The sequence below is a fragment of the Cryptococcus depauperatus genome, chromosome 8, assembly GCF_001720195.1.
Source record: "Cryptococcus depauperatus CBS 7841 chromosome 8, complete sequence".
NCBI classification, from domain to species: Eukaryota; Fungi; Basidiomycota; class Tremellomycetes; order Tremellales; family Cryptococcaceae; genus Cryptococcus; species Cryptococcus depauperatus.
This window is the reverse complement of record NC_089475.1, coordinates 897,845-918,534: the sequence shown is the minus strand read 5'-3', so window position 1 is coordinate 918,534 and position 20,690 is coordinate 897,845. Positions and strand designations below refer to the sequence as shown.

General features: G+C 45.3%; 8 protein-coding genes across 8 annotated transcripts; 3 read left to right on the top strand and 5 right to left on the bottom strand.

Moving 5' to 3' along the window:
* Positions 1-357: 357 nt before the first annotated feature.
* Positions 358-867, top strand: L203_106277 (uncharacterized protein; the record flags this gene model as incomplete). The annotated part of the gene is made up of 4 exons (XM_066215633.1): positions 358-401; positions 453-503; positions 552-651; positions 727-867. 4 exons carry the CDS (start codon positions 358-360, stop codon positions 865-867), a joined length of 336 nt encoding a protein of 111 aa, XP_066071730.1.
* Positions 868-1,043: 176 nt separating this feature from the next.
* On the bottom strand, positions 1,044-1,652 carry L203_106276 (uncharacterized protein; the record flags this gene model as incomplete). The annotated part of the gene is made up of 1 exon (XM_066215632.1): positions 1,044-1,652. The coding sequence occupies one exon, from the start codon at positions 1,650-1,652 to the stop codon at positions 1,044-1,046; it is 609 nt and encodes a 202-aa protein (XP_066071729.1).
* Positions 1,653-1,878: 226 nt separating this feature from the next.
* Positions 1,879-3,421, bottom strand: L203_106275 (uncharacterized protein; the record flags this gene model as incomplete). Its single annotated transcript, XM_066215631.1, has 8 exons — positions 1,879-1,920; positions 1,967-2,032; positions 2,096-2,406; positions 2,456-2,575; positions 2,626-2,727; positions 2,781-2,886; positions 2,934-3,110; positions 3,161-3,421. The coding sequence occupies 8 exons, from the start codon at positions 3,419-3,421 to the stop codon at positions 1,879-1,881; spliced, it is 1,185 nt and encodes a 394-aa protein (XP_066071728.1).
* Positions 3,422-3,511: 90 nt separating this feature from the next.
* Positions 3,512-4,008, top strand: L203_106274 (uncharacterized protein; the record flags this gene model as incomplete). Its single annotated transcript, XM_066215630.1, has 5 exons — positions 3,512-3,544; positions 3,671-3,687; positions 3,733-3,780; positions 3,835-3,866; positions 3,911-4,008. 5 exons carry the CDS (start codon positions 3,512-3,514, stop codon positions 4,006-4,008), a joined length of 228 nt encoding a protein of 75 aa, XP_066071727.1.
* A 294-nt stretch (positions 4,009-4,302) lies between these two features.
* On the bottom strand, positions 4,303-7,798 carry L203_106273 (uncharacterized protein; the record flags this gene model as incomplete). The annotated part of the gene is made up of 4 exons (XM_066215629.1): positions 4,303-5,080; positions 5,132-7,155; positions 7,199-7,496; positions 7,614-7,798. The coding sequence occupies 4 exons, from the start codon at positions 7,796-7,798 to the stop codon at positions 4,303-4,305; spliced, it is 3,285 nt and encodes a 1,094-aa protein (XP_066071726.1).
* An 892-nt stretch (positions 7,799-8,690) lies between these two features.
* L203_106272 (uncharacterized protein) lies at positions 8,691-10,403 on the top strand (the record flags this gene model as incomplete). Its single annotated transcript, XM_066215628.1, has 6 exons — positions 8,691-8,718; positions 8,805-8,999; positions 9,266-9,357; positions 9,404-9,666; positions 9,712-10,075; positions 10,125-10,403. 6 exons carry the CDS (start codon positions 8,691-8,693, stop codon positions 10,401-10,403), a joined length of 1,221 nt encoding a protein of 406 aa, XP_066071725.1.
* A 694-nt stretch (positions 10,404-11,097) lies between these two features.
* Positions 11,098-15,176, bottom strand: L203_106271 (uncharacterized protein; the record flags this gene model as incomplete). Its single annotated transcript, XM_066215627.1, has 5 exons — positions 11,098-14,232; positions 14,282-14,572; positions 14,621-14,732; positions 14,780-14,899; positions 14,956-15,176. The coding sequence occupies 5 exons, from the start codon at positions 15,174-15,176 to the stop codon at positions 11,098-11,100; spliced, it is 3,879 nt and encodes a 1,292-aa protein (XP_066071724.1).
* Positions 15,177-17,325: 2,149 nt separating this feature from the next.
* Positions 17,326-20,501, bottom strand: L203_106270 (uncharacterized protein; the record flags this gene model as incomplete). Its single annotated transcript, XM_066215626.1, has 3 exons — positions 17,326-18,449; positions 18,501-19,625; positions 19,676-20,501. The coding sequence occupies 3 exons, from the start codon at positions 20,499-20,501 to the stop codon at positions 17,326-17,328; spliced, it is 3,075 nt and encodes a 1,024-aa protein (XP_066071723.1).
* Between the last annotated feature and the right edge of the window lie 189 nt (positions 20,502-20,690).

The following is a 20,690-nucleotide window of genomic DNA, read 5'->3' as shown; positions in this document are numbered from 1 at the left end:
TTACTTACATGTATGACACATGTTCAAAACAATGTTTCAAGCTGTTGTAAAGCTGATGCTCATACCTTTGTAGTAGGTTCACCAGTATGTGGGGTCTCGACTCATTTGTAAATGGTAAAGACTCAAAAGAAAGACATCGCATTGACGTCATGGCGAAGCATGATGCTTTGTTCTAACTTTCTTCGTTTGAACTGGAAAACGACGTATCATGGTCTTTGATTTGTAAATTCGTGACAGTAAGATGCGATATCCGGATATATAGTTTGTGCCATTAACCCACCAAGGTCTCTTTGTTACACCTGCGTCGAGCAAATACCTTCATTTATATTTATCGCATACAAAGAGTTGAACGACATAATGATGACTGTAGACGCAAGTAAAGCTAATCACCATTTCTTTGAGTAAGTCTGGAATATCGTACAATTTTGATACACTACTCACCGAGTTGGTAGTGGTAACAGCCAACACACGCTTCCATCAGCTACAGCCGGTACAGGTGCCCCGTAAGTCAACTCGTAAGATTCCGTGACCGAGTGCCGACGTTTCTGAAGGTTAACAGCCATCCCTTATGAGCTCAGCAAAGGCTTTCAACATTTGGTGGACAAGCCCAAGGAAAATCAAGAAACCATCAAAAAGAAGATTGCTAAGCTCGTAAGTTGTCACCTTTTCAAAGTTTCGATATTGGTCTATGCGTGGATTGACGGAAATAATTATCTCTATTTCTAGCAAGATGGCCTGCCTCAACTTGGTTCTTATGATCTTCGGCAAGCCAAAGCCGACATTGTTTACTTGAACACAATCCTAGATGATGAGCCAGACATCGCACAAATTTTGGCTGGCGCTACTTGGAGTGCCAATTATCCTTGAGAGATGTCATCTGGAAGGCTGGTACTGAGTATCATCAATATTGATTACGAAAGAAGAGCTCTTAAAGACGTGGATGTGCATTTTTTAAAGTGTAGCATCATATGCATACATATATGATGTCCTTCTACAGTGCCATTAGCATTTACGTTTTATTGCAATCTTTCCTACGCACATGACTATTTGCTCGGCCTTTGCCAATCATAGTCCCAGCCTTTTCCTCTGCTCTCTACCGGAATCCAACTCTCTCTTGGCACTAGACCTTGAGCTCTACTGTCTAACCATTTTTGTTCGCTGGTCTTCCTGCCTTTTGGTTGCTCGCCCTTCTTTTGAGCCTGTCTAGCCTGCGCGACTGACTCATCGTACACCAATCGATGATACAAACCTCCTTTACCTTCTGCACTCTCTGGGCCTCCATTCGCAGGGTTTGTTATTTGCTCAAGCTCATCGCATGCTCTCACCATACTTTGGTACTTGGCATTCAGTGCTACTTTTCGGGCTTCACGACGTTCGCGTTGATAAAGCTGCCATGCCCGTTCAATAGTTTCATAAGCTTCCGCTGAAGGCACAACTGTTTGCAGTCTCTCAAGGTAATCAGGGTGGTAGGTTCCAGTGGGAGTGGACGAGGTAGGAGAGTAGGAATCAGACGGGTAGAGCATCTCACGTAGTTGTTGTGAGCGAGAGTCAGTAGGATGTGTCAAATGGGGATTTCCACCTGCAGAAGCAGCATAGCCTCTTCTCAAAATTGGGCGAGCGGATAGAGCGAGAGGACGAAGAAAGAAAAACATTAGTTGTGCTATTGTCTTTTCTTTTTTTTGCTTGTTTTTAGAAAATTAAATAATTCAAGAAAAGAAAAGAAAAGAAATTGTAAAGGGAACGTGTCGGTGGAGTTCAGTCAATCTCCGCGGTAATGGATATCTTAAACATAATCTGGATATAGAGGTTTAAAGTGTTGTTATGCATACTTTTCAATTCTGTGTCTTCAAATGTTATTCTTAACGAGAGATATTGACGCTACAGAGAATGTTGTGGCTCCTCGGTCACTTCCAAAACAATCTGTATAAAAGATATTAGTCCTATTGTATTGTAAAACAAGTCTTACCTTTCCGCTGTTCTTATTTCCCTCCATGGCTTTGTGAGCTTCAGTCACTCTAGTCCATGAGAGTACCTATAAACAGATTCAGCATGTCTGTTGCATTGGGTCTTTTGTGTCTTGGCTGTATGGGCTTACGTCGTGCACTTTAATCTTCATCGTACCGCTTAAGATCTGGGGCAAAATTTTCTCCTCAAATGTTTTCAGCAAGTTTTGCTGATATTCTGGACTCCTCGACCTTAGGCTCGACCCTTTGAATGTTAATCTCTTGCCCAACAATGGCGCCATACTAGCTCCTTCTGGGAATTTTGCTCCAGAGAGAAAAGCAAGTGAATAGAGTGTACCATCCAGACGAAGGGAGTTGACATTTTTAAAGTAATAATCAGTGCCTATAAAGTCAATGATGAGATCAACCCCATCGGTGACCTTTTTGATTTCTTCTTCAAAATCTACCACGACCCATTAGCAATCATCAAGTAGCTACAGATCGGCACAAACTTTGAGTCTTGTAGTTGAAAACGTGTAGTTGGCTGGAATGATTCCCAAGCTCTCTAAGAAATTCCACTTTCTCGTCTGAACCGCATGTCGTAAAGACTTTATCGGCTCCGAGGACATGCACTGCCTAGATGTCAGCGCAAGGGCAGTGCTAAAGATCAGGTAGGACACACAGGCAATCTGGATGGCTGCTATACCAACCCCAGATGCTCCAGCATGAATCAAGACGTTTTGGCCTTTTCGCAAGGGAGCTTCAAGGGTCAGGGCTTGAGTGGCTAAGACCAGCATTCTTAGCATTGCAGCAGTCTACCACATCAACAGACCTCACCTGTCATCCATACTTCGGGAAGACCAGCAGCTTCTACCCAGCTGAGCTGCTTTGGTTTGGACAAGAGCATTATCTCGGGAGATACTATATATTCGGCGTAGGCCCCCTAGAGGCAGGTGAATGTGAATATTATCAACACCTCATAATGCTTACCCCGTAAGCCAAGCCAAATACCTCATCACCTTCTTTCCATTTGTTGGCATCTTTGCCCAGTTTGGTGACAACCCCAGAAAACTCGACACCCAAGATTGTCTTTGACGCTTGAGGAGGCAAGGGATACTTTCCCTCTCTTTGAAGAACATCCATTCGATTCAAGCCAAAGTACTTGATCTGCATTCAGGAATCTCAGTAGGGTTCTCAATCTCCAATAACCCACCGACCTTGACTTGCACCTGGTTTGGTCCAGGTTCAGGCGTAGGCTCTTGGCCCAGATAAAGTGACTCAGCATGACCAGTCCCGCCTTTGATCAATATAGCTTTCATGCTTTTTGGAACTTGAGTGTAACTATGAATGGATGTCCCGAATGAACGAATAGGGCGGATCTGAACTGAAGACTTGTAAGTAGTTTGAGCGTGAGGTACAACTAGTCGAGCTATCGGTTTATACTGAACTTCCTTCAATATAGCTCTTGCAATAGACATTGAGAATATGTTCTACTTCAAAATTCAGCTCTTGACTTATCCGCTGCTTACGAATAGTAATGACGTCACCATAAAAGAAAAAGTCAAAGTATGCGGCCATGTCCGATGAGCTCTATATCTAGAGTATGAGAAGTCGTGTCGTCATCATTTTATTACCAGGAATGTGGACAAGTGTATAAATTATCTTGATTATATATTTCAATAATAAAGATATTTAAGTTGACTGGAATGGCAAATGATTCTTGAAAGAGGGTGCCTTTCACCAGGTATGCTAAAGCAGAGCACAAATGGATGAATGTTCAGGTCTACAGGTCTCGGTTGCTTGTTGATGAAACCCATTGTCGCCAACGGTTATTCTCGTCAGCTGTGGTTTGCTTGAATTGATTTTCTTCCTGCTGAACGACTGTATATAGAGACTTGGATGCTTCACTGACTGAACTTGACCGTAAGCATGCTGTCGACGAGCAAGTGTTGACTTGGAGTTGTTAGCGTTGAGAAAATGTAGAGATGAAAACGTTTACGTTCAAATCTGGAAAAGACTGAGCCACAGACATGGTGGAGGCGGACCTGGCCGTCAAGGTACCTGACGCAGCTCTGAGACCTACAAATAGCGAGATTGGCAGGTCAATTTAGAGTGTTGGGTGTAAAAGACTTTTCACATGGCACACAGAGTCTGGCTCTTTTATGATGGTATGCAGCAGCATGGAATCATTATCATCACAAAGGTCATTATGGTCATATCAAAACATCAGAGTATTGCAAAAGCACTACGATTGTATTAGACATATGAGAAGGAAAACGCTACAATAGCCCAAAAATCAACTTTCAAACGATCAAGCGGTCTTTTGAGTTTCTTTGGTCTTTAATATTTTTTTGTCCTTTTAAGATCTACTTGTACTAGATTCAATAGGTGTTGTTGAGTCACCTTCTAATTCTTTACGCCACTCCAAGATTTTCTCCATGCTCATCAAGTCAAGACCCAATCCAGCATTTCGTTGTTTGCCTTCAAGAGTAAGTAATGCCTCGTCCCTTGCTGCCAATTCGTCTAACAGTGGTTTGGCTGGTGGGAGATTCAAAATCAACTCGAATGAAGTATCTTTTTTCGACAATGGCGAGTAAATGTCCATTTGGTGTTGAATAGGCGTACGGAGCGGGTTTGTAGAGGGCGGAGTGCCACTAGAAGATCGTGCAGGCTCTGCTCGACCTCCTTCAGGAGGAGCAGGCAGCTGATTGTGCTTTGTGAGAGCGAGGAAGGAAGATCGTATACTAGCAGTAAAAGTGCCGCTCGGGAGTTTTTTTGGTTTTTGTTTTGGCGAGCCAATGTGACTCTTGGACTTGGACTCCTTCTCCTTTGATTTAAAAAAGTTGAGAATACTAGTTCGACGAGACACCTTTTGACTTTTGCTCCTTCCTACACGAGGCGAAGGAGAAGGCGACTGATCAGGCCGCGTGTCGAGTACTTCGTTAGGGTCCTTGACTGGAGAAGCCTGATTGATAACGATAGGAGGATTGATGAGTTGAGAAAGGGTTTGACTAGTTTGTGGCAAGCGGGGCGGTGACCATGCCATAATTAGTGGTGCAGAGGTAGGTCTAGCTTTACCGGGCAAACGTTGGAGCGCTGTCTTGTTAGACAATTGGCGTTCTAGTGAGTTTGACTCTCTGAAACGTAGGTGAGCGGCTAATCGGAAATGTATAATAAAATTGACATACCGTCTGTTACTTTCACTGCTTGTTGGGACAAACATGCCATCTGTGACCGCTCTCAAATTGAAACTGCTTTCCATACTTGGCTCCGATTCTTGAGTGCTTTTCACCTTTGATTGGTCTTCATTCGCAATATTATAATCCTTTCCGGCAATTGGAGCAGCATTCAGTAGAGTGCCTGGTATTGGTAGACGAGTTTTGGAACCATTGTTGGCCTTGGATAATACATCCTTGTCTGCAATTTTGCCTGCCGAACGCTCAGATCCTTGACGAGCCATCTCTTCTGCCAATTTAAATTGTCCAGACAAACTTCTGCGTACTGCGTCCCTCAAAACATCTTCTCTCCATTCACGATCAATTTTCTCTTGATTTCTGATGTTGGCTTTAATCTCATAAACGCCAATAGGTCCAGAAATTTTGGACTTGAGCGATGATTCTCTCTGCAGATTTTGCTCAGCCTTGTCAAATGCATGAACCAATGTGCGACCTTTGAAAGTAGTAAACATTTCTCGCAAGGAATCTTTGGTATTCTGGAATGGCGACCTTTTAGGAGTTCGCTTGCCACCATTCTTGTGGCGATTTTTACTAGTTTCAGGAGATTGAAAAGGAGAGACTGGCAAAAGTTGTTCTACAGCAGCTGTTGGTGAACAGAGAGATACTGGTCTTGCAGGCGCCGCAAATTGGGTTGTAGGAGAAGTGGGAAGAGCAAATGTGACCTCTGACTTGGGACCATTGGGCGTCATGGAGCGGGAGGGAAGATCAATAGGAGGTCCAAGCGCAGACGGGGAATGAATGATGGCTGCCGGCTGTAACCCTTGTGTACTAACCGAGTTTTCGTGTTCTTGTGCGCTTGCTTGCGCTTCGGCAGGGCTTCCAGGGTGGAATGCAAGCTGCAAGACATTCCTCAAATTGGTATACGTGTGCGTTCGTTTCAACTTGGCTCGGTCAAAAGATGTTTGGGGCCACAGGAGCTGGGTCGTAGGATGCACATCTGTTTCTGCAGATTCCAAAGCTGTTTCGTGAACAGGCGACGGGGGCTGCTGAGTGAGCATTTCAATTTCTGCGCCGCTGGTGCGTGACATCCATGAGATTCGACGTTCATCACGTGCGCCGCCAAGTGGCGATGGATGGCATCCAGTGTTCCTCAAATCTATACACTCCGCTTCCAAACTCTCTGGCAGACTGGCAGGTGATCCCGTCGGATCAAGATCATCTAGATCTACTGACGACCGCGTCAATATAGACACGTCCGAGGCGTTGGCCAAGAATGCGATATGTGGCCTCGCTTGGGTCGTCGCTGTAGCGGTGATGATATGTATAGAGGAGTGGTAAGACATGAGTGATGACTTGGCTGAGCGAGAGGACTGGGGTGTAGGAGAGGGTGGAGAGGAATGGAGGGAAGAGGTCGAAGGCCAGGAAGGCCCACCAAGCCTGTTGGAAAGGCTGCTAGCAAGAGTCTGTGGTTCATTCTCTCGAGAAGGAAGAGACGCGTCTGTAACACCCACACCCCGGATAGAGCTAGGCTGCTTTGACACTGTACGCGCAGAGAACTGGTGCCAGGGCGATTTCGAGTTGCCTTTTTTGGTGCGCTCAATATCGGTGACCCTCGGCAGCCCATCGGTTTTCGTGGGCGAATTTTCGTCATTGGCATCCCATCCCATCATGGTATATTCTCGAACCATGGGATGGGATGTCGGACGGTCATTGTTGAAACCGGGGTATCCTGAATGATCAGACGATCCAGGGTAGGCAGAGGCAAGAAATCGCTGCGATGGATTGGGCACTTTTAGCGTCACCGCCAGTTCATCATCGACATCGCAAGACGATGCAAGCTCTGTACGCTCGCCATCGATCTTCGCCTCTCGAGGCGATGAAAACGACCTACGACGAGATTCGAGAACGATGGTCGTGGTATCCGACGGCGACATGGGCGACAAGGGTGATAGGGGCGACATTTGTCTCGAACCTCTTAGCATGGGTTCAGATCGCTTTGTCAAGATAGGCAAAGCCTTCTTGTACTTGTCACCCGGCTGTCCACGTCAGCCATGGTCCGACGGAAAATGCCAGACATACCTGCTTCACCTCTTTGATTCTCTTCGTATTTTCAATCTCCGTCAGCACCGTGGTGCTTCTCCTCTTCTTCAACCTATCTGTTGAGAGCACTGCATCGCTCCAAGTACCGTCATTCCAGTCGACAGGGATCATCTGCGCTCCACCATGGAGGTCGTTCATCGCTGGCTGTCGTCTCAACGCGCCCATCGTAACGCCTTCTTGACTCGATTCGACGTCCTTTTTTTTCAGCGGCGATACGACGCTGCTCAACACGATGTCGAGATGAAGATGGAAAAGCAAAAAGAGAAACGAATTACATCTTGAGCCAGCACAACGACCGAGCTCAGTTTAGGCCGCCTCACGTGAGTGGACTAAAAAAAAAAAGGTGATGGAGAATTTTTGGGCGCCAAATCAGGGGAGCGCTTTGACGGATCACCTACGGAGCGGTGCCCTCTTCCTATCGGCATCCGCCGCCTTTCTGCCAAGGATGGGTCCGCGCTCTCCCCTGTCGTCATAGCCACCCGAGGCGGCCTTCGCCGCCTCTGAACATCTCAGTGGCGAACCCATAGACATGGTATGGAGATGCGGCTGGCAGAACGCACGGACCTCAGTTTCAGGCATTTATTGGTGTATCCAGTACCTGGTACCCTATTACAAGACCGGGTGTGTCTGTGCACACGCCCGATATATATGGGTGAGCTAAGATTATGTAATCCTTTGGATGAAGAGGCGGTGTTCTCCGACCTTCTGAGGAAGTAGTGCTGCTGTAAGGGCATAGCACTTCACGGTGCCACATGGGAAAACCCGAAAAAGTCCGACAACATAGAATAGATAAATTGTAGATTGAATAGTTTCTCTTTCATACTTCATTTCATATGTACTACCAGTGCTAGTTTCGCGGTATTCCACCTTCAAGCGTTTCTACCAGAACCTTATGTAATGAATCGCTTCATTACAGTGAGGCACTTTAGCCTACAGCTGCTTTTATTAACTGGTTTTATTAATTGACGGAGAAATGTTATACAAAACACGTGTCGGCCCGCCTATCAGGACGGGATGATGAGTGATGGATAGGCGCGCGGAAAGGATAGGCATTGAAAGCACTTGGTGCGACAGTGGGTTTGTTGGGTCTCTATTCTAGGTATACGAGATGTAAATAGGATATAGCTATGGTGATGAACGTACTGATACAGCAGCCCTAGCACTGGTTATACATTGGAATAAACTATCTGAGGTAAACGAATTCTACGGTTTATCTATCTATATCCATGTCCTTATCCACATGCGTTCCTCGTGGACAGCCTTATCGACTGTCTTTACCAGTCGCAGTGTTGTGTGCTGAGGCAGTGACAAACGGTTGAGTATGCCGGTGGAGGTCTGGTGGAGGAAAAAACATATAAATACCAGACCTTTTGAGAGTATTTCAGTCATGGAATTTATAAAGACAAAAATTATTATTAATTATCAGGTACAAAACAAACCTCGATTTTGAACATCATTAATCAAGACAAAAATGCCTCTCAAGCTCACTGCTTTTGCCAGTGTGTATAGGGTTGGAGCTCTGGCAAGCACACTTTACTGACCCAATCACACTTTTCTATCCGTCTATTACCAACTTGTTGTATAGGCAACCCTCGAACTCAACGAATTCTTGCCGTTGCTGCCTATGCTGGCGTCGACCTTGAGCATGACAAATCTCTTACGCCTGCTTCAAACTGGAAGACCCCGGAGTTCCTCTCGAAGAACCCCTTTGGATTGCTCCCCATCCTTGAGCTTGAGGATGGCACCATTTTGAGAGAGTGTTCTGCTATTGCCGAGTACAGTGAGTTTGTTTCTATGCGTTTATCTAACAATGCGTCGTGGACTGTAAAGATTGCATGTATGCCGAATCAGAACGTACCCTTCCATGAGTCTTTTGTCATCTGAAATTAAATGTTTAGGATGAAACCTTTTCTCAGGTATCCCTGTCTTAATGATATGTGTCGAGAGTTTTCAAGCGGGTGGTACCATCGCTTTTCTGAATCATAAGCTTTTCTGGTCACTTTTCAAACGCAGTTTATATTGTGCTTACTGACTGCATGACTCTAGTCGCCGAACTTGGTACTAACCAAACCCTGATCCCGTCTGACCTCAAGGCGAAAGCTGAGGTTCACTCTTGGCAGGCTACTGCTGACCAGGAGGTTTGTTTATCATTGGTTTCAGCGTTTGTTGCTGATAAGGTCTTAGCTTTTCATCCCTACTGCTATCCTTTTCCATATGCTTATTGGCAAAATTCCCTACGCCAAGCCTGTTTATCAAACAATTGCAGACAGGATTACTGGCAGAATTAATGTCATTGACACAATACTTGCCACCAAGACTTTCCTTGTCGGTGATCGTATCACGCTTGCCGACATCTTTATTGTAAATTCCTTCATCACCATCTTCTCCGCCTGGTTTGATGCTCCTGCTCGCGCCAAGGTTCCCAACGTTGTTCGATACGTGGAGACGTAAGTTGGTATCAGAGTGTCTTGCGTAAAGCTCATATCCCCAAGTGTCGTCAACCACCCCAAGCTCGTCGAGATCTTCACTCCTCTTGAGTTTATTGAGAAGGCTCCTACTCCTCAAGCTCCTGCTAAGCCAAAGGCTGAGAAGAAACCTACGGAGGCCGACGAGGAGGAGGAGGAGGAGCCTATTGACCCTGCCGAGTACAAGGTCAAGAACCCGCTTGACGATCTCCCAAAGTCTTCTTTCAATCTTAGAAAATGGAAGAGGCAGTACTTCAATAACGATATCCGGGGCGCCGGTGGCTCTCTTGCTTGGTTCTACGAGAAGTTTGATAAAGAGGGCTTCTCCATCTGGAGGGTTGACTTCAAGTACAATGAGGAGTTGACTCAGATCTTTATGTCTAGCAACCAGGTACATCTTTGTGCATTTTATAATTACTTTGAACTGACATGAAGCACAGATTGGTGGCTTCTTCAACCGTCTTGAGGCTTCCCGAAAGTACCTCTTTGGTTCTGTCGGTGTTCTTGGCAAGGCCAACGATTCTGTCATCACTGGTGTTCTTGTCGCCAGAGGTCAGGACATTGAGCCCGTTGTCAATGTGGCTCCCGAATGGGAGTCTTACAGCTTCAGGAGGCTCAACATCGACAACGCTGATGATAAGGCCTTCTTTGAGGCCTCCTTGACTTGGGATTTAGTTGAGAACGGCAGGGAGTGGGCCGACGGCAAAAACTTCAAGTAAGACGTGCACAAAAGGGAAAGTTGGGTTTCTCTAATCTAGACATTAATTTAACTTGATAATCAAAATTAAACCATTTACTCTGCACATCTTGTCTGATTTCTATACAAATGAGATTGTCCTGTAGTAATCTGTCAGGAGCAAGATTATTCCTGGGCTTGGTCTGGGAGTCCTTGGGACGAGTGGGTTATCTATGAATATGTATCTGAAATAGACTATCAAGATTGATTCCTTGGGGAACTATCCACCACAATCCCTTCCATATATATTCTCTGCTCTATGTCCTTTAGCCAGTTTCCAGCTCAACCCACTATACCATCTCCTCTGCATACACCATATCCTGTCTTCTTCTATCCCAACCTTGTACATCATCCTGAAATGATGTAGCAAATGAAAGTCACGTGATTATGATAGGCCTGCGAGTCAAAAGCTGCTCGCAAGCCTATTTCGGTGCAGGTCATGAATCTAAAGCTCGGTATGCTGTACAAATGGCTGAAGTCTCGTAAGCAAGTACCCAGCATGCAAACAGCAGCGTCTGAAACAAATGTCATTGAAGGCAAATATGGCAAGCCAAAGCTGCATTATCTATGAATGAACTCTACTTAGCAAATTCAGCTATCACTCGTTACACTCATACATGCTTTTGTGCTTCTTCAACTACGCGCAATTATCTTGCCAAGGGAGAATGATTCTCAAACTACTTGGATCCCTGTATGTCCTTAGCCCCGGAAGCCGCTCGTCCCGGTCCCAAGGGCGAGAGAATTCGTTGAGGAGGGGGACCACCCATCAATGTGCTAGGAGGAGGGCCGCCAGCAAACATGTGAGGAGGAGGACCGCCTACGAACGTACCTGAAGTTGGAGCTGCCCTTACGCCTGGCGGTGGTGGTCGAATCGATGAAGGAGGTGGCCCAGCATGGGCGTTGGGATAGGCCTGGGGTGAAGGCGTCCCATACTGCTGCTGTTGTTGACCATGCTGCTGAGCATATTGCTGGCGCTGCTGCGTCTGCTGTTGAGTGTACTGCTGCTGTTGTTGTACAGTCGGCAGAGGCTGTAGCTTTGGAGCAGCAGAAGGCGGCCGGGCGTTCTTGGGTGGTGGAGGAATAGCAGACGGAGGCGACACCATGCCCCCAGGACCAGTGGGAGCAGAAGCGCCTACATTTGGAACAGCGTAAGGACTAGGAGAATTTGGAAAAGGCGATACGATTGCAGTTGGATTGCTAACCACTTTGGTCGCACTAGTAGGCCTCTTGGGTGCTAAAGCCGGCGCATCATTCCACCCAGGAATATCCCTCCTTTGTGACCCAGGAATGATGGAAGAAGTAGGTGTAGGCGATGTAGAAGAAATAGGCCCATTTGATTGACCTGCACGAGGAGGAGGAGGAACCACAGTTTGCTGGCCATATGATTGTTGTGATGTCAGAGGGGCGCCATAGCCCTGGGGCTGAGAGTTGGCAGGATTGTACCCATTTGAAGCATAACCAGTAGCCTGAAAGGTAGATGCAACAGGAGCGTAAGGATTGTTGCCCAAAGACTGTTGAGATTGTCGTGACTGTGGTTGCGGTTGATTTGAAGATTGAGTTGGGGGTGGAGCATACGGATTATTGGCTTGTGGTATTACAGCAGGCTGGTATGGTGTGGTCACAGAGGCTTGCTGATAAACCGAAGTATGCTGCCCGTAAGAAGTATTTTGAGCAGAGGCGTATCTTTGAGGCTGATGAGTCTGCCCTCTGGAAGTAGATGGTCCAGCTCGAGCTTGTCCAGAGGAATTTGACGTTTTGGAACCCTCCATAGCACCCAAAACTCTTTCTCTTACTTTTTCGATACCATCACCAACATAGTCCGCTGGCACCCTCTTTACGAAACTCTCCGCAATTTCAACCGAGTCTTGTGTAGCCAACACATCCGCGTATTCAAGGTATCTATTGTACAGCCCACTGAGTTTGTACTGCCTTGCGCCAGATTGAGCAGTAAGTGTTGTTGAAGGAGTGGAGAGCTCTTCATCGACATATCCTGTGGCACAAAGGAAGATGGAGACTTTCTCAATAAAAGACTGAAGAGCCTGGGCTCTAGCCGTATATTTGGTGGACTCCACAGAATTCTCCTCTTCATGCATCTCATCGATCCAAATGCCAATAACCTTTTCCAGTTTTCTCGCCGCAAGGTAACAAAGGGTGGCATCTCGCTTGGCAGTCATCGCTCCTTCTTTAGCTTCAGGACTATCACTTCCGGACAAAAGCCGCCACTTGAATTGCAATCGTTGGCCTAATTGTTCAGCAAGGTTGGCGAATTCGGATTCCTTCGCAAAAGTACAGAGGACAACGAAAATGACCTTCCATTCGCTCAAATCAGCATTTTGAACAATGTCGAGCAAGTCTTCAGTAACAATCGACTGAAAGACACGAAGGAATGGGCGAACAGTAGTCTGAAGAGTGAAGTATGCTGTCTGTGTAGTTTGAAGCAATTCAGGGCCGCCTCGCACAGCGAGCAGAAGAGCATCAGCAAATCGTTCAGAAGCAAGACAGAGGTCGACAGCAGATTTAAAATCTCCAACAATAAGAGCTTGTGTAATGAGCTTATCAACGTCGCTCTCTCCTGCAGGGTAGATGTGGAAATTGTTGTCCTTTTCAACGACCTCATCTCGAACAGAATTCGTGCTTCCAGCGGTGGCAGCAGCAGACTCACTAATCTCAAACTTGTGGGAAGCAATGGAATTTAGAGCTGGATTACGAGGAACACTGGGGTAATTTGCCGTGGGATCAGAAGCAATAGAGGTGAAAAAATCAGCAGAATTATCGTCATCGAAAAGGCTCTGGCTTGGAGTTTTTACAGGTTGAACCTCATTGTCATTTTCCTGTAGCTTGTCCTCGGTCGCCGTAATGCTTTCGCCTTCAGACTTGAGAGACTCTAAAACATCTGGCATAGCACCAGACTCAGGCTGTTCAGCAATTGGAGTCTTGCTTTCCTCAGCATCTTGAGCTTTGATGATAGGGGTTTCTTGGTTTCTCTCCGCAGTCTTGAAAGCATTGGGGAATTTTTGCACTGCTTCTTTGACCTTTTCTGCAACATCTTCTTTGGAGAAGCCCAACAATTTTACGAGCTCTTCTCTAGCGTGAGCCTTGAACAAAGTTTGAAGCGCTTTCCAGGATGCGTCTCCGGCACTAGCTCGTTGTGCGCAGAACTCAGCGAGTTTCTCTTTTTCTCCTCGGATCTCTTCTAGAGCTTTAGCTCGTTTAAGGACACTGCCTTCAGTTGTGATGATCCTCAAGTGCACGACTCCACTTTGATGTTTACCACTTGCACCGGGGAGATTGCTTGTTGAAACGAGAAAGCCGCCGAAACCAAAAGTCGCGGAAACAGGTCTTCGAAGCCACTTTGGCGCCTGGCGAAGGGAAACAACATTGGCAGTGGACTCGATTGGTTGCTCATTGCTGAGTGCTCCAAAGACATCATCAGCAGTAGCGGTCTCACTAAGTTTTTGAGTAGACTGATCAGGGAGACTCGTTGTCTGCAACGAGTGAATTCCAATGTGGCCGTCAAAAGAGGCAGTGGCCAATAAGTCGGGGTTTCGGGGACACCAACTTGTCTGGAATGACCAATCACCACTCAAAGGTAGCTCGCCAACAATTTCACCAGATTGAGGATTCCAGCATAGAGTGCGCTTGTCTTTGCCACAAGATAAGAGAAGATCGGCATCCTGTTTGCACCAAGAAAGGGAGAGGACACCAAGATTATGACCCGAAAGAATCTTTTCCGGAGCTCGAGTGTTTCGAAGGTCCCAAAGCATGATGATGGGAGAGTCATCATCTTCTGAGGCAGTGATCAAACGAGTAGCCTAAGAACATTCAAACATTAGCTATGCAAACATGAATCATATAGCGTACATTTTCAGGATGCCACACCACATCGCTCATACCCCTCCTGCTTCCCATTTGTGTCCCTGCGACACCACCAGCACTGTTCATTGACTTGGCAGCGCCACCTCCATATTGCAAGCTGACGACTTCCTTAGCAGCCTTGACATCCCACACAGAAGTATATCCAGCAGAGGAGGATGCGGCGAAAACACGGGAAACATTGGGATTCCATTGAAGAGAAGAAATCGCGCCATCTTTTGAGGACGATCCAGGAAGATACGGCTCAATATCCGGTTTATTGAGATCATGAATAAAAAGCTATTGTTCCTCAGCTTCAAATCAGATATCGGCCCACAAATGCCTTACCTCGCCCTTTACAGCACCAGTAAGCACGAGGTTTTTCTGAACAGGATTAAAGTCAACACCCTTGACTTCCTGGGTATGCTTGTTGTTTTTGTAGATTCGAGCTTCTTCGGCACTATGAAAGTTGAACCAGACGTCACCGAAATAGGCTAGGCTACTTACTTGCTTCCCGAGAGGATTTTTGAAGGATCGTATAAGCTGAATTCACCATCTTCCATACCCGTGGCAAGGATGCCTCTGATGTGATGCGTGGTAGGTACTGACCACGCGATGCGATTGAATCTGTTATCGAGAGACATCAGTACTGCTCTATCGTGTTCAAATGCTACAACACATACCGGCTATTCACCGTGATACTCCCCAAAGCTGAGCTCCCATCAACGCCCAGTCTGGCATTATTGGCATTGCTAAACTCTGGCTGCCAAATCTCGAGCTGAGAGTCGTTACTAAAGGTGGCGTCGACGGCGCCAGCTGCTGCACCGGTAGCAATGAGAGGTGCAGATGAGGTGGAATTGTCCCAAGCAAAGGTTGCCGTTCGGTTGATGTCTTTCAACTTCATGCCTGCTACTCAGAGGTTTCACGCTTTTAATGCGGGAAACAGACAGAAAGATAAAGGAAAGAAGGAAAGAGATGAGTAGGCATAAACAGCCATAACCATGACAATCGGCGTGGAACAGAGACTTCAGACGCGCCTAATCTGAAGCTAAAAAGGTCATAAATAGGCACGCAGAACTACCTCTTCACCAACAGCATTTGTCCACAAAAGCGAATGAAAATGTAATACTTTACTATAAGATCTTATAGATGTGATAGAGCACTGAATGAAAAAAAATGTCAAGTAGAGCGTCCATAGACTTGTATATCTTACTATACATTCCTCAATTTAAACCTAAGTGGTCTCTCAACTTGTTCACAGCCAAGAGGCCCAGTATGATGACTAACGAAGGCCATCAATATGACATGGCTATCTATTGAGTCCATTATTGATTTTTACATCAAGCATAGAGTACAACACGGTAACTCCCAATGAATGACGCATTGAAAGGTACAGTACAGAGTTTGCTTGACCATTTTTGCTGGACAAGCAGGCAGACGTACCAAGCGAAAATCAGAGACAGAAAACGAGTTTTGGGAGAGTATGAAAACATCTGTAGTACGCAAAAACAAGGTGATGTATGGGAGAGTTCTCCAACTGTAAATGAATTCGAGATTCCTTGCGCTTTCAATATATACAAGCCGTCAATGAAGCATCTTAAGTTTGCAAATATCAGAAGGAAAAAGCGAAGTAAGAAAGGTGTCTATGAGGTCCCAACGAGAGACTCTAAACGTTGTCAAAGAACAACATGTAATCGCAGGCTCGGAATCTTTCATGTTGTGCTGGTCTCATCCAACTAGAGAAAGACGTGGTATAGATAAAACCACCGTCGTTATAATCATAATTCATGCTTTGAGGTTCATTGTCCAATTCAGATCCACTTTATCGTGGCTCGTTAAAATCATTCCAACAATGACTGGAGGTTCGAGTTGGCTCGTTTTGGCTCTATGCTGCCTCATCATTTCAGGCGTTTGGTCAAGTCTTGTCCATAAACTTTTGTGATCATTGGTGTTATTCCCTTTCTGGATCTCAGCACAAAGACGTAAGTAGGAGAAATCGTTGGATTTATTTCATTTGTTGATGATTGCTGCTTCCGGTCAATAACTTTTCCATGCCTTGCAAGGTGTTGGTAACCAGATGCGCTCGCATCAATCCCGTGTGATAGCTGCCGATTTCTTCTAGCAGTCGAGGTTCCAGAAAGCCTGGTAACAGTGTATACCGACTAACGATGCTACACTATCCGAATTAGTTTGCTTCATGAAAATCCCATGCCCCTCAAGCAGTTGTTTTGCGTCTTTTAGTCACAACTGTCCAACAAAACTTATAATTGAAATATAAAGTAAAAACAAAAGACAAGATAGAAAACGGACATCATGATCATCTCAACATCCTATCTGTTAAGTGTTGGACCGTTTAACATACAACACTGAAAAAATTAAATTATATAAATCAACGACATCTTCTTTCACTATCCTTCTTCAACTATCTCATTAAAGGTAAGCTATCTCGCCCAACACCAAAACGCGAGGAGCTTGAGTCAAGATGATTTTGTAAATACAAGCTTGTCGAGCCACTTCTAACCGGAGGGCTGGGAGGCATTTATTATCACACTGAAAATTCTGAACGACCAACACATCAAAGCTCCTTGTGTCTTTTGCTTTGGGTGATTTTGGTCAGAGATAAACGCTGATTATAGTTTTCAGGTGTTATGAGAAGCAGCGATCCTGCTTCTGTCACATTGATACAAGGGGATATACGAAAATGAATGTACTAGATTCTGTGCTTCATGTTTGCCTTGCTATGATTTCTCATATAAACGACTACTGCCCATAGACATAGCCTGGATCTGCCATGTTGATTTAACACTCTTACAGCCTCTTGTGAGAGCAATGTTTTCTATCTTCCAAGATAGCAAAGATATGGAATCGGCTTTGACAACAATTCACAAGTTAACCTTTCATTTTCTTGCTGGCATCCATCACTGCCAGAAGAGCAAGAAAACTTCTGTCAAGAGAACATACGATGAACGATGAACAGTGAATGAGGATGACTATGAAATACTATACTACACTATACATTGTTTGAGTCCATTACACAAAGCTAATTGTACAATTCAAAGCTCATCCAAATCTCCCCCCAATCCGCTGTCTTCATCTCTTTCTCTGGCTCTACCGGCAGCTCTTCGTCCGATCTTGGAAAGTACGCTGACCAACTTTTCCTTTGCCCGTTCATATTTCTCTCTCTCATTTTCAAGATGTCCTTTCTCTTGGTCCATACATGATCGAATGCTGTCGTCACCACCATACTCTTCATTCTCATCTTCGTCTTCTAGAATATCTTCAAATCTAGAGGATTCGGACGAAAGACCCACCCAGTTAACCTTGTTGAGCACACTCCGTAGATGAACAACTTTTCTCTGCACACTGAGGCTCTCATCTTTTCTACTCGCCCTGTCTTTTTCAGGATTCATCTTGGACGAGAAAAGAAGGAGAGAAATGTACTCAATGATACTCAATGCGAGGTTATCAATATTTCGTGTGTTTGGTGATAATTTGTTGGAAGAGAGGGACGGCATTTCTCCAGAAAATGAGGATCCAGGATATAAAAGCTCTAGCAACGCAGGGATAGAAGAAAGGCCGTGAACAGAGTCCGACACTTGATCCGCAGCGAGAGCAGCAGCTAGTGTAGCCTGTGCACTAGGTGCAGGCCCAGCAAATATTCCCCATAGTCCAATCAACACTAAACCTAGAGCATGACCTACAGATCCTTTTGGTATACCTTCTAATACACACTTAATCTCTTTATCAAAATTTGCTCTTATCAGGCTTGCCCGTATGTTGTGATTTTCAAGCTCAAGAAGAAGGGTGCGAAGGCTGTCAGATGAAAGGGAAGAAGGGATTGACGTTTCAACGAGATGAACGAAGAACCGAATGTACAGGTCGTGAATGTGGATCAGAGTTACTTGCTCAGCCAAGGCTGTAAGAGGGGTAGAAGTAGGAGAAACACTGGATAAACAATGTTGAGCCTCGGGGAAAGACAGCTCAAGAACACTGGCTAAAGCAGGAGGAGTGTTACCGTCAACAAGAAACTGAGCTTTGGTCCATGTCTGCGTAGAAGATCTCAAAACAGGCATTTGAGGTTGTAGTAGTGAAAGCAAAGCGAGAGAGTATGGTGTTTGGGCAGTAGCAGTGAGATGCAAAATTGTATGCCACCTGGCCAAAGTTGAAGGGTTAACCACTAAGAAAAGGTATCAGTATCATATAAATTAAACAGCTAACAAAAGCACACCTGAGCCCACAACTGAAGCTGCATATTGCTCCCACTCTTTCTCATGTTTTTGGCCTTCCATAAGATCCTGAATTGCACCTCTCAAGCTTCCAGGTTTATTCCACTCTTTCTCTTTTTTAGACCATTTGGTGATGATAGGGCCCATGGCTAGACCCAATATGATAGCGACGAATAGTCTCCAAGTCCAGTCTAAGAGTGTGGAAGGCGAAGGTGAAATAGCACTTGGTAATCCCCTAGATAGAAGACGACATATATGCTCAGCGATAACAAGAGGCAGTTTAATTAGAATTTGCCTGGTGGTCACTGGCCTAAAGACCTGTTCGCTTCCTATTGGGACAACTGCTTGAGAAGGAAGGATTTTGGATGCAGATGGAGTAAATGAAAAGGACATTGCAAATGCCGCAAAAACCTTTCCTGCAGTCGCAGCTCTACTCTTGGTAGGCGCTTTGATTTTTTTGGCATTGGAAGTTATAGCAACGCGCTTCCTTTTCTTTGAGGGTCCCTCGTTTTCCTCTCCAGGTTCATCGACATCACTCTCTTCGGAGTCGATCTTTGCGGCAGCACGTTCAGTTTCAATACGCTCAATCTCTGCTTCTCGCTTCTCAAAGTCTTGCTTCCATATGTTCCATCTCTGCTCTCCATCAACGGCTCTTCTATAAGCTTCAAGTTCATTAGCCATACGCAACAGCTTATTATTCCTCTTCTGCAGAAGCTCAATGTACATTCTTGCGCCAATAAGTATAGTCGCTTTTTGGGATGCATTGGGTCGAGTTACATCGCCTAAACCGTCTACCTTGCCGTCTGCATCTCTTTGATCTGTCGTTGCGAGCTGATCTGAGGTAGACGTACCATAAAGAACACGCAGATATGGGACAGAATCACGTAGGTCAGACTGGGCAAGTTGAACTTTCTGACGATATCGCCGTTCAGTTTTATTGTGTTTACCGACAGTTGGCTGAGCAGGGGCATCAGGGTTTATAGGATTAGATCGAAGTTTGGACGCAGAAGTGTGTTTGGAAGCAGCAATTCTAGTGGAAGAAGAGTTCTTATGCTGGAGCAGAGAGGGATTTGGCTGATGTGCCGTTGATGAAGATATAGCGGAATCGAATGAATTTGCTAAATATGCTTGTCATTAATAATCTCTACTCGCAAAAATAACGTCACATGCTACTCACAATCTCTGTTGCCGACATAAGACTCCTTCACCAAATGAGGTTGAATAGTCTGAGGTTGTTCTTGACTTTGGCCAAATTGCTCTTGTATAATTGCTTGAGCATCAATTTGTGTTTGAAGACCAGAAAGAATTCGTTGAATGTCGAAACCGTCAGGTTGATTTGGGCCTTCGAAGGGTTTACGCTGCTGTTGCTGCTGTCGATTTTGTCGATTGATTTGATCTACAGATAGAGATTCTAGCTCATTAGAATTCTTGAATAAATTCTGGATCCAAGCATCTCCATCAAATTCGCTCCTTCCACCTCCGGGGCCTTCTCGATTTGGCAAAAACAGAAAAGAGCCCGGCTTTGAGTGTTGACTATCTCCTTGGTCATTTTGGCAATCAAGGAATTCAAGAGATGCGGCATTTTCGTCTGGTAAGAGGAACATGTCAAGTTCATTGGACGAAACACCAGAGAATGAACTTTGAAGATACACATCGTCTGTGTATGAAGACGAAGCAGAATGGCTTGAGGGAGATGCGTGTGTGCACGAAGATGGACGAAGAGGAACAGTACCGGTCATGGGCGATAAAGAGAGCCTTGGCGATGTGCTCGAGTTGGATGTAAGATTTGGAGGGGAAAGAAACGAAAGAGAACCATCATTTGATGATATAGACCCTCTCGAAAGATGATCCATTTCAACATTGGCAGGCGAATCAAGGCCAAAAATCTGTCCTCCATAGGGTGTAGACAATTCAGGAGGAAAGAGAGCATCCGTTGGGGAGACATTGCCACTTGTAGAGAGATTGTCATCATGGGACTTTATGTTGTAGAATGAACTGGGCATCTTGCCATACTACTTGGTTCTATTTGGTGAAGCTTGCCGTCAATTTTTTCGTGTTGAAAAATAGAAAGAATAAAAGAAAGATTGATAATAATAAATTATTTAAAAGGCCAAAAGAATCGTCCCATGAAGGAAGTGGTACGATGTATAGCCATGTGCTGCCACGTGGGATGTCAACAAAAAAATTCGGAG